We start from the raw sequence: 16,414 nt of genomic DNA on the forward strand, positions 1-16,414 counted from the left end.
AGATAAAGACCAGGCACACACTTGGAAAAAAAGACATGCAAATCATATATCCGATAAAAGACTTATGTAAAATCCAATAATCGGAAGGTAGAAATTCAAGGAAAATTAATGGGCAAAAGATTTGAAAAGATGCTTTACCACAGAAGGTATTTGGATGGCAAATAGGTACATGGAAAAATGTTCACCATCATTAATTATTTTGTGTGTGTGTGTGTGGGCACTCAGTTGTGTCTGACTCTTTTCAACCCCATGGTCTATAGCTCACCAGGCTCCTCTGTATGGAATTTTCCAGGCAAGAATACTGGAGTAAGTTGCTGTTTTCTACTCCAGGGGATCTTCCAGACCCTGGGATCCATCCCATGTGTCTTGCGTCTCCTGCATTGGCAGCCAGATTCACTGTGATATATCATTGCATATCCATAAGAATGGCTGGGGAGAAACTGACACCTTCAGATGACAGTGAGTATGGGGAACAACCAGAACTCTCAGACATTAATGATAAGAATTTTCAATGACATGGACACCTATGGAAAACGGTATGGAGGTTCCTCAAAAAATTAAAAATAAAGCTACCATATGGTCCAGAAAAATTGAAATCAGGATTTCCTAGAGATATCTGCATCCTGATCTTCATTGCAGCATTACTCACAATATCAATGGATGAATGGATAATAAACAATGGAATATAATTCAGCCAGGAGAAAGAAGGAAAATCTGTTTGTGACGACATGGTTGAAACTCGGCAGCCTTATGCTAAGTGAAATAAGTTAGAGAAACACAAATATAGCTAGCCTTCCATATCTGGGGATTCTGCATTTGCAGATTCAGCCAATCCCAATCCAAAAAGGTTCAGGGGGAGGAGGGGAAGTTCAAAAAGTTCCAAAAAGCAGAACTTGAATCTGCTGTGCACCAGCAAATATTTACGTATTGTTTACATTGTGTTAGGCATCAAAGGGGCTTCCCTAGCAGCTCAGTGGTAAAGAACCAGCCTACTAATGCTGGAGACAAGGATTCAACCCCTGGGTTGGGATGGTCCCTGGAGTAGGAAATGGAAATCCACTCCAGTATTCTCGCCTGGAGGATCCCATGGACAGAGGAGCCTGGTGGGCTACAGTCCATGGGGTCACAAAAGAGTTGGACATGACTCAGCAACTAAACAACAACAACAACAAGAAGGCATTACAAGGAGGGCTTCCCTGGTGGCTCAGAGGATAAAGCGTCTGCCTGCAATGCAGGAGACCCAGGTTCGATCCTTGAGTTGGGAAGATGCCCTGGAGAAGGAAATGGCAACCCACTCCAGTATTCTTGCCTGGAGAATCCCATGGACAGAGGAGCCTGGCGGGCTACAGTCCATGGGGTTGCAAAGAGTCAGACACGACTGAGCAACTTCACTCACTCACTCAGAGATAATTTCAAGTATACAGGAGGTTATGTGTGAGTTATATGCAAATACTACACCATTTTACATGAAGGGCTTGAGCATGCCCAGATTTGGATGTCACAAGGAGTCTTGGAACCAATCCCTCCATTCCCCGTGCCACCCCCCACCCCCTGCCAAGTACTGAGGGATAACTGTAGTATGATAATACTTATATGTATTATAAATCTAAAAAAATTAAAAAAAAAAAACAAGCTCAAGGAAACTATGAATAGAGTAGTGGTAACTGGGAGTTTGAGAAATGAAGAGATACTGATCAAAGGATGCAACCTTTCAGTTATAAGTTAGCTAGTCTGGGGACATAATGTATAGTATGGTGACTACATGGTACTGTGTCACAAGCTTGAATGTCCCTGAGAGAGGGGATCTTAACTATTCTGGTCAGAAAAAAATAAATGTAAGTATGTGATGGGGTAAGAGGTAGTAACTAACATCATGTGGTCATCACTTTAAAGTTATATATCTATTATATCACTGTGTTGTACAGCTTAAAGTGACAAAATGTTATGTGTCAATTATATCATAATAAAGCTGGGAATTTTAGTTAAACCATTTATTTATTTATTTATTTTTAATATAAATTTATTTTTAATATAAATTTATTTATTTTAATTGGATGCTAATTACTTTACAATATTGTATTGGTTTTGCCATACATTGACATGAATCTGCCACGGGTGTACATGTGTTCCCCATTCTGAACCCCCATCCCATCCCTCTGAGTCATCCCAGTGCACCAGCCCCGAGCACCCTGTATCATGCATCAAACCTGGACTAGCGACTCATTTCATATATGATATTATATATGTTTCAATGCCATTCTCCCAAATCATCCCACCCTCGCTCTCTCCCATAGCGTCCAAAAGACTTCTATACATCTGTGTCTCTTTTGCTGTCTCGCATACAGGGTTATCGTTACCATCTTTCTAAATTCCATATATATGCGTTAGTATACTGTATTGGTGTTTTTCTTTATGGCTTACTTCACTCTGTATAATAGGCTCCAGTTTCATCCACCTCATTAGAACTGATTCAAATGTATTCTTTTTAATGGCTGAGTAATACTCCATTGTGTATATGTACCACAGCTTTCTTATCCATTCGTCTGCTGATGGACATCTAGGTTGCTTCCATGTCCTGGCTATTATGAACAGTGCTGCGATGAACATTGGGGTACACGTGTCTCTTTCAATTCTGGTTTCCTCGGTGTGTATGCCCAGCAGTGGGATTGCTGGGTCATATGGCAGTTTCACTTACAGTTTTTTAAGGAATCTCCACATTGTTCTCCATAGTGGCTTTACTAGTTTGTATTCCCACCAACAGTGTAAGAGGGTTGGCTTCTCTCCACACCCTTTCCAGCATTTATTGCTTGTAGACTTCTGGATAACAGCCATTCTGACTGGCGTGAAATGGTACCTCATTGTGGTTTTGATTTGCATTTCTCTGATGCAAATAATGAGTGATAATGAGTGATGTTGAGCATCTTTTCATGTGTTTGTTACCCATCTGTATGTTTTCTTTGGAGAAACGTCTATTTAGTTCTTTGGCCCATTTTTTGATTGGGTCATTTATTTTTCTGGAGTTGAGCTCCAGGAGTTGCTTGTATATTTTTGAGATCAATTCTTTGTCAGTTGCTTCATTTGCTATTATTTTCTCCCATTCTGAAGGCTGTCTTTTCACCTTACTTATAATTTCCTTCGTTGTGCAGAAGCTTTTAATTTTAATTAGATCCCATTTGTTTATTTTTGCTTTTATTTCCAATATTCTGGGAGGTGGGTCATAGAGGATCCTGGTGTGATTTATGTCAGAGAGTGTTTTGCCTATGTTCTCCTCTAGGAATTTTATAGTTTCTGGTCTTATATTTAGATCTTTAATCCATTTTGAGTTTATTTTTGTGTATGGTGTTAGAAAGTGTTCTAGTTTCATTCTTTTAAAAGTGGTTGATCAGTTTTCCCAGCACCACTTGTTAAAGAGATTTTCTTTTCTCCATTGTATATTCTTGCCTCCTTTGTCAAAGATAAGTTGTCCATAGGAGCGTGGCTTTATCTCTGGGCTTTCTATTTTGTTCCATTGATCTATATTTCTGTCTTTGTGCCAGCACCATACTGTCTTGATGACTGTGGCTTTGCAGTAGAGTCTGAAGTCAGGCAGGGTGATTCCTCCAGTTCCATTCTTCTTTCTCAAGATTGCTTTGGCTATTTGAGGTTTTTTGTATTTCCATACAAATTGTGAAATTATTTGTTCTAGTACTCTGAAAAATACCATTGGTAGCTTGATAGGGATTGCATTGAATCTATAGATTGCTTTGGGTAGTGTACTCATTCTCACTGTATTGATTGTGCCGATCCATGAACACAGTATATTTCTCCATCTATTAGTGTCCTCTTTGATTTTTTTCACCAGCGTTTTATAGTTTTCTATATATAGGTCTTTTGTTTCTTTAGGTGGATATATCCCTAAGTATTTTATTCTTTTGTCACAATGGTGAATGGAATTGTTTCCTTAATTTCTCTTTCTGTTTTCTCATTGTTAGTGTATAGGAATGCAAGGGATTTCTCTATGTTAATTTTATATCCTGCAACTTTACTATATTCATTGGTTAGCTCTAGTAATTTTCTGGTGGAGTCTTTAGGGTTTTCTATGAAGAGGATCATGTCATCTGCAAACAGTGAGAGTTTTGCTTCTTCTTTTCCTATTTGGATTCCTTTTATTTCATTTTCTGCTCTGATTGCTGTGGCCAAAACTTCCAAAACTATGTTGAGTAGTAGTGGTGAGAGTGGGCACCCTTGTCTTGTTCCTGACTTTAAGGGAAATGCTTTCAATTTTTCACCATTGAGGATAATGTTTGCTGAGGGTTTGTCATATATAGCTTTTATTATGTTGAGGTATGTTCCTTCTATTCCTGCTTTCTTGAGGTTTTTTTTTTTTTTATCATAAATGGATGTTGAATTTTGTCAAAGGCTTTCTCTGTATCTATTGAGATAATTATATGGTTTTTATCTTTCAATTTGTTAATGTGGTGTATTACATTGATTGATTTGTGGATATTGAAGAATCCTTGCATCCCTGGGATAAAGCCCACTTGGTCATGGTGTATGATCTTTTTAATGTGTTGTTGGATTCTGTTTGCTAGGATTTGGTTAAGGATTTTTGCATCTATGTTCATCAGTGATATTGGCCTGTAGTTTCCTTTTTTTGTGGCATCTTTGTCTGATTTTGATATTAGGGTGATGGTGGCCTCATAGAATGAGCTTGGAAGTTTACCTTCCTCTGCAATTTTCTGGAAGAGTTTGAGTAGGACAGGTGTTAGCTCTTCTCTAAATTTTTGGTAGAATTCAGCTGTGAAGCTGTCTGGCCCTGGGCTTTTGTTTGCTAGAAGATTTCTGATTACAGTTTCGATTTCTGTGCTTGTGATGGGTCTGTTAAGATTTTCTATTTCTTCCTGGTTCAATTTTGGAAAATTATTTTAAATGGTGCACTTTGAAATATAGTTTGGCTGTTTTGTCTAATGTTAAACATACACATATAATATGACCCAGCCATCCCACTCCAAGACCAATGAACACTTACACACAAATATCCACAGTAGCTTTATTTATAATAGGACAAAATTGAAAACAACCCACATGTTTTCCAACTGTGGAAGAAAATGTGGCTCATCATACTATGCAATATTACTTAGCAATAAAATACCAAAGTACTGAATAATGCAACATGAATGAATCATAAATGCATTGTTAGGTGAAAGATGCCAGATGATAAGGATGAAGAATAGGTCACTATTTGGCAGGAGTTGGGGTGAAAATGTTTTGATTATCAAGGGTGACTCTGGTAGTGGTGGTTACACCACTCTAGACACTTCAAAACTTAGTACTGTACATCAAATAGAGCACTCTTTACTTTTTATAAATTTGATAAACTTACATACTTGTTTAAGATGAGGCTGAAGGTATTAAGCACATATATTATGGGCATAAATATACTATGAAATGACATACAAAAAGTAAGAGCGTGCAAGTGGCTCTAATGTGTCCAACTATTTGTGACCCATGGACTATGCAATCCATGAAATTCTCCAGGCCAGAATACTGGAGTGGGTAGCCTTTCCTTTCTCCATTGGATCTTCCCAACCCAGGGATTGAACTCAGGTCTCCTACATTGCAGGCAGATTCTTTACCAGCTGAGCCACAAGGGAAGCCCTATACAAAAAGTAAAGCATTTACCTAAAGATGAAAATAAAGGGAGAGTGAAGTACATATGGAGAAGCAATGCTTTTCACTGAACATCTTATTTTCTACATGAGTGAATGTATTCTCTGTCAAAAATATTACGTTTAAAAAGTTAAGCATCACTCTTCAAAGAGTCTCATCTACTAAACCTTGAGGGGGTCTCCACTGATCTAATGCACTTGGGACTGAGCTACATCTTGAAAATTATTTCCTTGGGAGATGAGGCATGACCTTTGAAGCCAAGCTAACCAAACTTACCTCCACTCTACCACTCATCAACTAATTGACCTTGAGCAAGTGAGTTGATCACTCCAATCTTAAAGACTGAGGTGAGGATGAGATCAGGATTTATCTGGGGAATCTGAAGTGTTCTCACCTTCTCCCTTCCAGTGATCTACTTCCGTTAATAGGACCAAAAGCACCAAGGTCTGTGGAGTCATCAAGCCTTATACACCCACATCTTACATGAATGCATGTAAGATGCTACTGCTATAGAAATAAAATTTCTGCACCAAAGCTTATGTGATTAAGAGCAACTCAATAAGTAATTGATAATGATATCTCCAATTGTCAAGGTACATAAAGAGATTATTTTTTGTAAGGTGAAGACAAACTAAATTGTTTTCTATCATAATATCATTTATGAAAATAAAGAGTGCGTTGAAGACTTAACACTTAAAGATTTTAAAGATCTTCAAGATGATGATTGCACATTGTGGAGGGATGTTCCTGATTTTTCATTTAATGCAAAAATCTAGATTAATGATATATTTATTATTTAATGAAAAATCCAGATTAACAAGAAAAATATAAGATAAAATAGCATTTTTTCTTGAGGTAAAACTCCCATAAAACAAAATTTATTCAATTATAGGGCTTCCCTGATAGCTCAGTTGGTAAAGAATCTGCCTGCAATGCAGGAGACCCTGGTTCAATTCCTGGGTTGGGAAGATCCACTGGAGAAGCGATAGGCTACCCACTCCAGTATTCTTGGACTTCCTTTTGATAATGCAGTTGGTAAAGAATCTGCCTTTACCATCTGAGAATTCCATGGACTGTACGGTCCATGTGGAGTCCATTGTGGAGGGATGTTCATGATATATTGTTTAATGAAAAATCCAGATTAACAAGAAAAATGTAAGATAAAATAGCATTTTTTTATTGAGGTAAAAGTCACATAAAATAAAATTTATTCAATTATAGAATTCATAACATTAAAAAGTGTTCAATTTCATGCATCTAGTACATTCACAGTGTTGTGAACCACCGCCTCTCCTCTGTCTAGCTCCAAGATATTTCCATCACCTGTACCCATTAGCAGTCACCATCTGTTTTGTCCCCCAGCTCCTAGATCTATCCATATGGATTTGCTTATTCTGCACATTTCATATCAATAGAATCATACAATATGTGACCTTTTGTGTCCAGTTCCTTTCTTTCATCATAATGTTTTCAAAGTTCGTTCATATTGAAGCATGTGTCAGTGCTTCACTCCTTTAAAAAATTTTTTTTTGGCCATGCAACATGGTATGTGCAATCTTAGTTCCCTAATCAGAGGTTGAACCTACACCTCTTGTATTGGAAGTGCAGAGTCTTAACCACTGGCCTGCAGGGAACTCCCTATTTCATTTCTTTTTATGACCCAATAAAATGCTTTGTTCTGCTTCATCGACTATGCTGAAACCTTTGACTGTGTGGATCACAACAAACTGTGGAAAATTCTTAAAGAGGTGGGAGTATCGGGTCACCTCACCTGACTACTGAGAATTCTGTATGTGGGCTAAGAAGCAGCAATTAGAACCGGACATGGAATAACGGACTGGTTCAAAATTGGGAAAGGAATATGGTAAGGCTGTATATTGTCACCCTGCTTATTTAACTCATATGCAAAATACATCATGTGAAATGCTAGGCTGGATGAATCACAAGCTGGAATCAAGATTGTCAGGAGAAATGTCAACAACCTGAGATATGTAGATGATATCACTCATATAGCAGAAAGCAAAACCCTTCTTGATGAGAGTGAAAGAGTAGAGTGAAAAAGTAGAGTGACAAAGCTGGCTTAAAACTCAACATTAGAAAAATTAAGATCATGACATCTGGTTCCATCACTTCATGGCAAACAGAAGGGGGAAAAGTGGAAGCAGTGACAAATTTTATTTTCTTGGGCTTAAAAATCACTGTGGATGTTTAACTACAGCCATGAAATTAAAAGACACTTGCGTACAGCAGAAACCAACACAACATTGTAAAGCAATTAGGCTCCAATTAAAAATAAAAATTTTTTAAAAAGAAAAAAAAATGAGTTCGGCAAGTCAAGGAAATCAGTAGACAATGCCCTGTTCCTAGATGAAACTAGCTGTCTTGAGATATTATAGAAAATTTAGATGCACCTGAGTTTGCTTTCAAGTACATCCTGTCCTTTACATTTCTTCTTTGTAAAATTTTCAGTAATGCATGTACAACACCTAGCGCAATGCCAAGGAAAGAGTGAATATTTGTTTTCCCTTCACCGTGGGAACTTATAATCATAATTATAAAAACAACTTTAATATTTACTTTGAGACTGAGACTAACAATGAAAAATGAAACTCAATATCCCATCTGTACAATAGTGGGGGGAAGGAAATGATTAAAAACAAAGCCATTTTCAATAGAACTGGAGAATATTGTAAGCCGCTTATAATTCTCTTTCATTTTTTCTGAAATACCACTTATTCTCTCTAGTTTTGAATCTCCTAATGATTTGCAACTGTTTAATATATTTTCATCTTTTTTATTTTTGCATTTCTTATACAAAATATGTGATACTACTGAAATTTTGAAGAAAAACCATACACAAAGATATTAAATCATGATTAAAAGATTGACTGAACTCTCTAATATTGTGATTAAAGCATGGAAGGGTTACAAATATTCATATACCTAAATGTTTTTGACTATGAAAAATAATTAACCATGACATTGGCAATGAGTTATCAAGGGCCTTATATTTTTGCTTCTCTTTAAAATAGGCAAAGGAGAATTATTAGGGGAAGAATGATTTTACTGGCTCATAATTTATAGAAAAATGAATATAGATCAAATGTGTTCAGTAATTGTGTACAAAACGCTAGTCACCTGAAAATGAGATAGCTCTCTAGATCATCAGAAACCAAAGCACAATTTTTCACCTAAAAAGGGGATGGAACCTGTCCCAGTAGACTGGATTAAGTATGTCTGTTACTTGCTGTGTGGCTGTGGATCTTAACAGAACCAAACAACTTTCTGTGATTTATTTATTCATTTTTGAGATGAGTCAACTGAAACTATTCCTGAAAAAGGAACATAGCAACAAAGCCTTGTACTTTCCTTTCTCCTCAACCTCCTCACCATCTAATAAATTAGCATAAAATAAACTTGCAGTCATTCGTGGACAGACATATCCTGAGGCAAATGGATATATTTTTTTCCCTTTCTTCCAATTCCTTACAGACTGCTTTACTTGATTATTTTACTACTAGTTTGACAATGACAACATGTGACATCAATTTTCTGTTGATGATCTTAGCTTCCTGGACAATTCGGATGATTTAAAAAAAATGTCAAATGGAAATTATCCATTGGGGTTATCCTTTTTCTCTTTTTTTAAAAATTGAAGTATATTTGATATTTCATATTATATGTTATAAGCATAGAGTTATCCACAACTTTTAAAGATTGTATTCCATGTATAGTTATTATAAAATATTGCCTATATTCCCTATGTTGTAAAAAAAAATAAATAAATAAAAGACACTTGCTCCTTGGGAAGAAAAGCTATGACAAACCTAGACAGCACATTAAAAAGCAGGGACATTGCTTTGCTGACAAGGGTCTGTACTGTCAAAGCTATGCTTTATTCAGTAGTCATGTATGGCTGTGAGAGTTGGACCATAAAGAAGGCTGAGTGCTGAAGAATTGATGCTTTTGAATTGTGGTGCTGGAGAAGACCCTTGAGAATCTCTTGGACAGCAAGGAGATCAAACCAGTCAATCCTAAAGGAAATCAACCCTTAACATTCATTGAAAGGACTGATGCTGCAACTGAATTTCAAATACTCTGGCCATCGGATGAGAAGAGCTGACTCACTGAAAAAGACCCTAATGCTGGGAAAGACTGAGGGCAGGAGGAGAAGGGGGCGGCAGAGGATGAGATGTTTGGATGGCATCACTGATAAAATGGACGTGAATTTGAGCTAACTCCAGGAGACAGTGGAGGACAGAGGAGTCTGGGGTGCTGCAGTCCATGTGGTTGCAAAGAGTTGGATATGACTTAGTAATTCAACAACAACATTTCTTGTTATGGATATAACTTATTTTATTTATTCGCTCATCTGTTAATGGGTATTGAATTGGTTCCCAAATATTCAACTTTAGGCAACTGTGGATGTGCCACTACTGAAGGGTTGTATACAACTTTTTGTTCAAACTTCTGTTTTCAATTCTTTTGGATACATGCCCGGGCATAGGATGGTATGGTCACAGAGCAATTTTAAGCTCAATTTGTTGAGAAAATACCAAGCTGTTTCCATAGTGGCTGCACTCTTACAATCACAATAGCAATGTATTAGGGTTCCAATTACCCCTGCATCCTCACCTACACTTGTGATCTTCCATTTTTATGATTTTGTTATCCTAGTGGGTGTTAACGGATAGCACCTTGTGGCATTGACTTGCATTTCCCTAATGACTCATGATGCTCAGTATCTTTCAGTATCTTACTGCTTTTAGCCAGTAAAATAAAAATTTAAAAGGGAGATTATATGTAAATGTAATACATTCAGAAGTAAAGTCAAATTTTTACTGTTAAAGACTATATAGAAATTTAAAGTTAAAAAGTCAGAGCAGAGTGGCGCAGCGGAAGCGTGCTGGGCCCATAACCCAGAGGTCGATGGATCGAAACCATCCTCTGCTAAAGATTTTGTAGACTCTTGAGTACACGTGGCCTCTGAGAACGTGTATTTCATAGGCTTCTCTGGTGGCTCAGTCGGTAAAGAATCTGCCTGCAATGTGTGAGAGTCAGGTTCGATCCCTGGGTCAGTAAGATCCCCTGGAGAAGGGAATAGCTACCCACTCCAGTAGTCTTGCTAGGAGAATTTCATGGGCAGAGGAGCCTGGCAGGCTGCAGTTCATGGAGTCACAAAGAGCTGGGTGTGACTGATACTTTCACTTTAAAATTTGGCAGTATATGTGAGAGAATATGAAGTGATTACTTTGGCATGTTTGGATTATAGATATGATTTTTATTTCTTACTTTTTCTTCACTGTGGGTTTTTCTATGACAAGGTATAATTTGTGGGAAAAGAAAAACATTAATAAATATTTACTTATTTATCTGCCTGTTCTGGGTCTTGGTCGCAGTATGCAGAATCTTTATTTACAGAATGCAAACTCTTAGTTGGCGGCATGTGGAATATCGTTGGTGGACCAGATATTGAACCTGGGCTACCTGCATTTCGAGCTCTGAGTCTAAGCTACTGGACCACCAGGGCAGTTCCTCCCACTTTTCTGTTTTGTTTTTAAAGAAAAACATTTTAATAAGAACTCTGAAGGCAAAGAAAAACATATGCAATTTTCAGCTTAGAATACATGAAATATTTACGAATTTCACGTTATAGGATTTATTTCTTATTATTCAACCAGTAAGTCTTCTGACCCCAGCTTGTAGAACCCCCAAAGGGTCTGATACTAAGACTATCCCAGGACTCCCTGCCACCTCAGTGGGGCTAGTCCTGGAGCAGCCACTGTCCCAGGTGCTGAAGGAAGTAGCCCCCATTCCTGCCCCCTCCACCTTCTCTCACTGTTGAGGACTCTCTTCACCTCCACTTCCTAGAACGTCCTGATGAAAATGAAGTCCTGGGTCATGCTTCTCTGAGGGAAAAATTTTCTTTTTGGTCCTTAGCTTCAGGTCGGTTTCACAGCAGAGCAGCTTGTAACTGTGTAACAGATCTAACTATGGAGATTTTGAATTTGCTGAATCTTCTAATGGCAATTTTCTTCAACAGCAGGTTTCCGCATGTCCCCAAACTTCAGTATAACTTTTATGACTTTAAAGCATTTTAAATGTGAGAAAGTGATGCAAAAACAAGTGTGGAAATGAATGCACATTCAGTAGGGCTGCTTACCAGATACTGAGTCAGTCATTTTGCACAAGCTTTTTATAAACCTCCACAACATTGCACTAAGGTGGCTACTATTATGTAATAAAGGCACTGAAGCTTAGAGAGAGATTTTCCCCAACCCAGCCAAATAGCTAAAAATGGCAAACGTTTGTAAGGAGGGAGTGGTGGATACAGGGTCATCTGACCCTGACTGCATCTCGTTCTCTGCTTCACCTTCCTTAAAAAGTCATCTTGTCCTAATGATCCAGGATGGAGCTCCAGCTATCATAACAAAATTTGCCCCTATTCCCCCATCCTCTCCCTCCCCCTTCCCCCCTCCCCACCCGCAGGTTCACAGCCACACCCATCTGCCTGGATCCGTCCAGGCCCCAAGGGCCCCCTGTTGGGTCTCAATGAGGCTTGGGACAGACGTGAGCTCCCGGATCAGGATCCTGTGACCCTTGCAGTGGAAGCACAAAGTCTTAACCACTGTATCACCAGCGAAGTCCCAGATTCATTCCTTGGAATCTGCAGTGAGGTGTCTATGGTCATGGCGGATCTCAGGCCAGAAGGTGGGTGCGTCATTGCTGCCCTGTGCTCAGCAGCTCCATCCGCAGCCAAAGTCCGCCCTCCGCCCGCAGGATCAGCTCTGGCTTCCGGCAAGGCTCCTCCTCATCTGGCAGGATGCGGAACCGCAGTAGTGTGAGTGCCAGGACCACCTTCATCTCGGTCATGGCGAATGTCTGTCCGATGCAGTTCCTGTGGGCAGGAGCGGGGGGTTCTGACTGCACCCGGAACCCTCACCTGGGCCCCATAGCACCCGGCCCACAACTTACACATACAGTGGTAGAGAAGGAAGCTAACCATGCCAGGAACCCCCGTGTGGGCTTGCGTGTTCCCAGACCCTTGCCCACACTCCAGTCCTGAACTCAGACCAGAACACAGGGGAACCGACCCCTCAGCACACTGTGGACCCCTCCTTGTGCCTCCTATCATTCCCTAGGCCCTTGCCATTTTGTCTGGGGGAGGGGAGTCTTAAATTTTCCCCCTTCCTGGCCCCTACAGTTAAGCCTGGAATCTTAGTCCCAGACCCCTGCCTCCCACTACTCCATCCTCACCTCAAATGCCCAATGCCCTCACCTGGGACCTGCTGAGAAGGGGATAAAAGCCAGCGGTGACCTCCCCTTGATGTTTTCTGGCTTGAAGCGCAAGGGGTCATAGACCTGGGGGCAAGACAAGACAGGGTTACTGGGTGGTATCTCCCAGAACGTCCATCTTTAGAGAGGCAGATGTGTGTATAATGGGAGGGAAGTGATGTCTGATTGGCCAATCAGAATTCTGTAGTTGCCTTTGGGTCCCCCAAAGGGAATGGACAGGGATGATGGAGGTATGGCGTGGTGGAGGCATCACCTCAGGGTCTGGCCACACATATGGGTTGTGGTGGGTCCCGAAAATGCTGATGAGGCAGATAACACCTGTGGGAGAGGAGGACCAGTCAGAATTAGGTTCAACCTGCCTGATGGGCCCCCTTTCTGACCAGGAGCCTCATCCTGTAGTCATTGTGAGCACCTTTGGGGATGACCCGGCCATCTGGAAGCGTGATGTCCTGGGTACAGCTGCGGGAGATGACCGTGACTGGGGGGTGCAACCGCAGACTCTCCTTGATGCACATGGTCAGGAAGGGCAACTGAGCCAGGTCGTCCCTAAGGAAACCCCATGACAATTATCTGGGGAGCAAAAATAGACATGCCACCCTCCAGCACTCCTACTGCCCTATAGAATCCCTTCTGTCTATAACATAATCACAGATGGATCAAATAGTGCCAAACCCATTACGTTGTATACATTAAATATGTACAACTTTTTCTTTGTCCATCACAGCTCAATAAGATGGTTCCTAAAAAGAAAGAAAAATCACAGAAGTACCAGACAGAATTTAGCCACATATTTTTAGAAGCTTTTCTAAGCAAAACATCAAAGAACCAACCAAAAAGAAAGTTTACTAATTTGTTTAAAAATGAAATATTCTTTATGGTAAGAGAAAAACCAAAAAATGAGAAAGAAATCAAAAGTCAAATTCAGTGTTTACTCTTATTTATAACAGCACTAGGGATACTAGCTAATGAACTTAGAAGAGGGAAAAAGAGAAATGCCATTTGAAACATGGGGGTAAATGTATCATTTTTGGCAGAGAGTGGTTTTATACTTAGAAAACAAGAGAATTCACTGGAAAAAGTGAAAGTGAGAGTCGCATCCGACTCTTTGTGACCCCATTGACTATACAGTCCATGGAATTCTCCAGGCCAGAATACTGGAGTGGGTAGCCTTTCCCTTCTCCAGTGAATCTTCCCAACCCAGGGATTGAACCCAGGTCTCCCGCATTGTAGGGGGATTCTTTACCAGCTGAGCCACAAGAGAAGCCCAAGAATACTGGAGTGGGTAGACTTCCCCTTCTCCAGCAAATCTTCCCAACCCAGGAATCAAACTGGGGTCACCTGCATTGCAGGCAGATTCTTAACCAACTGAGCTATCAGGGAAGCAACTCACTGGAAAACTTGTACAAATATTGAAGATAAGACCCAGTAAGGGGACTGAATTCTTTTTCTTTATCCCCTTAACTTTGTGTAGTGATTTAAATTCTTAATAGCTGATATAGTTAGCTAGTTCCAAATTGGAAAACCACAAAACACCACCCCATGTCTCAGTATCACTCATTTCCATTCCTCACAGTTTGACTAGTGGTTATTTTTTATGTATCCTTCCAGGAGTACTTTTTTGCATTAATACTTATGCAGTATCATGCTATATACCATACACATTGCTCTGTATCTTTTTCGTGTAACAGTGTGTCAAGGTTTTCTTGTACATCTCTTGGGACTTGTGTCCAAAATAAGGCCTTTCCTACTCTGGAGCTATAAAATAATTTCCCCTGGTTTCCTCTAGAGCCTTTAAGGTTCCTTTATTTTATTATTTTCTGAAAAAAATATTTGTTTGGTTTCAGCAGGTCTTAGTTGCATCAGATCTTTGTTGTGTCAGGTGGGATCTTTCACTGGGTCCATGGACTCTGTTTAGCCACGTGTGGGTTTAGTTGCTACTGTGCACATGGGATCTTAGTTCCCCAGCCAGGGATCAAACCTAAGTCTCCTGCATTGCAAGGTGAATTCTTAACCACTGGACCACTAGAGATGTCCCAAGGCTCTTTTATTTTTATTTTAAATCTTTGATTAGTGTATATGTTATTTTCTTATAAGACATAAGACCATGTTGAATTAACCTTTTTCCATGTAGCTCTCCAGTTGTTACAAGAGTTTTTATTATAAATGATCTTTCTTTGTCCTGTTGGTATAAGACCATATCTAGCACTTACAATATTCACTGGGCAAGAAATTTATACCCATAAATTATTAGTTTTTCTTTAGAAATAATATAATAGATGAAAGAAAAGATGGTGATGATATAAAATATCTGGAAGACATGTGAATGTCTATATTCCAAATGAACTTATAAATGTTTCTCAATCCAGATAGACTATATGTTTCACCATAGGAACAAGAGGTATCTAAGGGTTTGTTTAGCAAAAGCTGCCTAAGATCGCTATGCTAAAATTTTAGACTCTATTAAAAGCCTAAAGATTATGTGAATATCTAAAAATGGATATCCATTCCACACTCTGGAATAGCATGTTAATATTATTAAGTAATTTGTTTTCCACAAGCCTATCATATCAAATCCCAGCCTGGTCCATGCACACTGGGAGTGTCCTGACCTGGGACTATCTCCCACCAGGCTGGGAGATCCTGGAAGGCAAATACTGGGACTGGTCCTTCCTGAGTCTCCAGGACACACAATGAGGTGAGGAGAATTGGAGATGGCATAGAACTGGGGAGAGGGAGGCAGTTTTGCAGTGTTTCCTAAATGGGGAATGGATGGAAGAAGATGCAGATATTCCTGGAAAGGAGTTGAATGACTTTAGTCCTCAGGTGTTCCTTTTAAATCCTGGACTAAATAATATGAGGAATTAGTATATGAGGAAATAGAATGAAGATTTTTGAAAACATGTGACTTCAGAGAGAAAAGTAAAGAAGTGGAGGGAAAGTTCATTTACTGAATAGGTGCTCACTGGTATCATCTGCCCTCACACATTGTTGCTAGTTAGTGCAGGACTTTCTGTCCCCCAAACCTGCAAACTTTTCCCAGACCCTGTTTCTGGGATCTTCTCACATTCCCACTAAGAAATAAGGACAGAATTCACAAGAATATTTTCACTCTTCCAAAGCCAGGAAGCAGGGGATCAGAAAAAGGCCATGAAGACTTGCACTCACCATTCAATCTCTTTAGACTCACGGTCCTTCAGGAGCTCTTGCACCTCCTGCCGGCAGCGCTCCTGGTATTCTGGGTGTTTTGCAAGGTTGTACAGGACCCAGGAGAGGCCACTGGCTGTGGTGTCATGGCCTGAGGAGCATCCAGAGAGGCTTGGATCTCTGGTCCATTTCAGAACTAGAGTGTGGACAGCACCCTCACCTTAAGGCCCATGGGGGGATGGGGAGGGATGGCATGACCCAGTGCCCACTTGCCAAGTTCCTGGGTTGGGGGAGAGACCCATCTCTCTGTGTAGTTCCACACTGG

At 39.9% G+C, this 16,414-nt stretch overlaps 1 protein-coding gene and 1 non-coding gene across 4 annotated transcripts in view; one reads left to right on the plus strand and one right to left on the minus strand.

Annotated features, from left to right (window-relative positions):
* The first annotated feature begins 10,530 nt into the window (after positions 1-10,530).
* Positions 10,531-10,602, plus strand: TRNAM-CAU. The gene has a single exon. It is a non-coding gene; the product is annotated as a tRNA-Met (tRNA).
* Positions 10,603-11,259: 657 nt separating this feature from the next.
* The window catches only part of LOC113896075 (phylloquinone omega-hydroxylase CYP4F2-like), a 31,487-nt gene continuing 26,332 nt past the window's right edge, over positions 11,260-16,414 (minus strand). For 2 of the 3 annotated variants that reach the window (XM_027548073.1, XM_027548072.1), the window contains exons 9-13: positions 16,111-16,285; positions 13,358-13,491; positions 13,199-13,263; positions 12,929-13,011; positions 11,260-12,547 (exon numbers count right to left, since the gene is read on the minus strand). In XM_027548073.1, the coding sequence (XP_027403874.1) occupies positions 12,370-12,547; positions 12,929-13,011; positions 13,199-13,263; positions 13,358-13,491; positions 16,111-16,285 (635 nt within the window). In that variant the 3' untranslated portion in view covers positions 11,260-12,369. The remainder of the gene's footprint in view (positions 12,548-12,928; positions 13,012-13,198; positions 13,264-13,357; positions 13,492-16,110; positions 16,286-16,414) is intronic. The other variant, XM_027548074.1, reaches the window with a different exon arrangement.

This window comes from Bos indicus x Bos taurus, chromosome 7 (genome assembly GCF_003369695.1).
Source record: "Bos indicus x Bos taurus breed Angus x Brahman F1 hybrid chromosome 7, Bos_hybrid_MaternalHap_v2.0, whole genome shotgun sequence".
Lineage (NCBI taxonomy): Eukaryota > Metazoa > Chordata > Mammalia > Artiodactyla > Bovidae > Bos > Bos indicus x Bos taurus.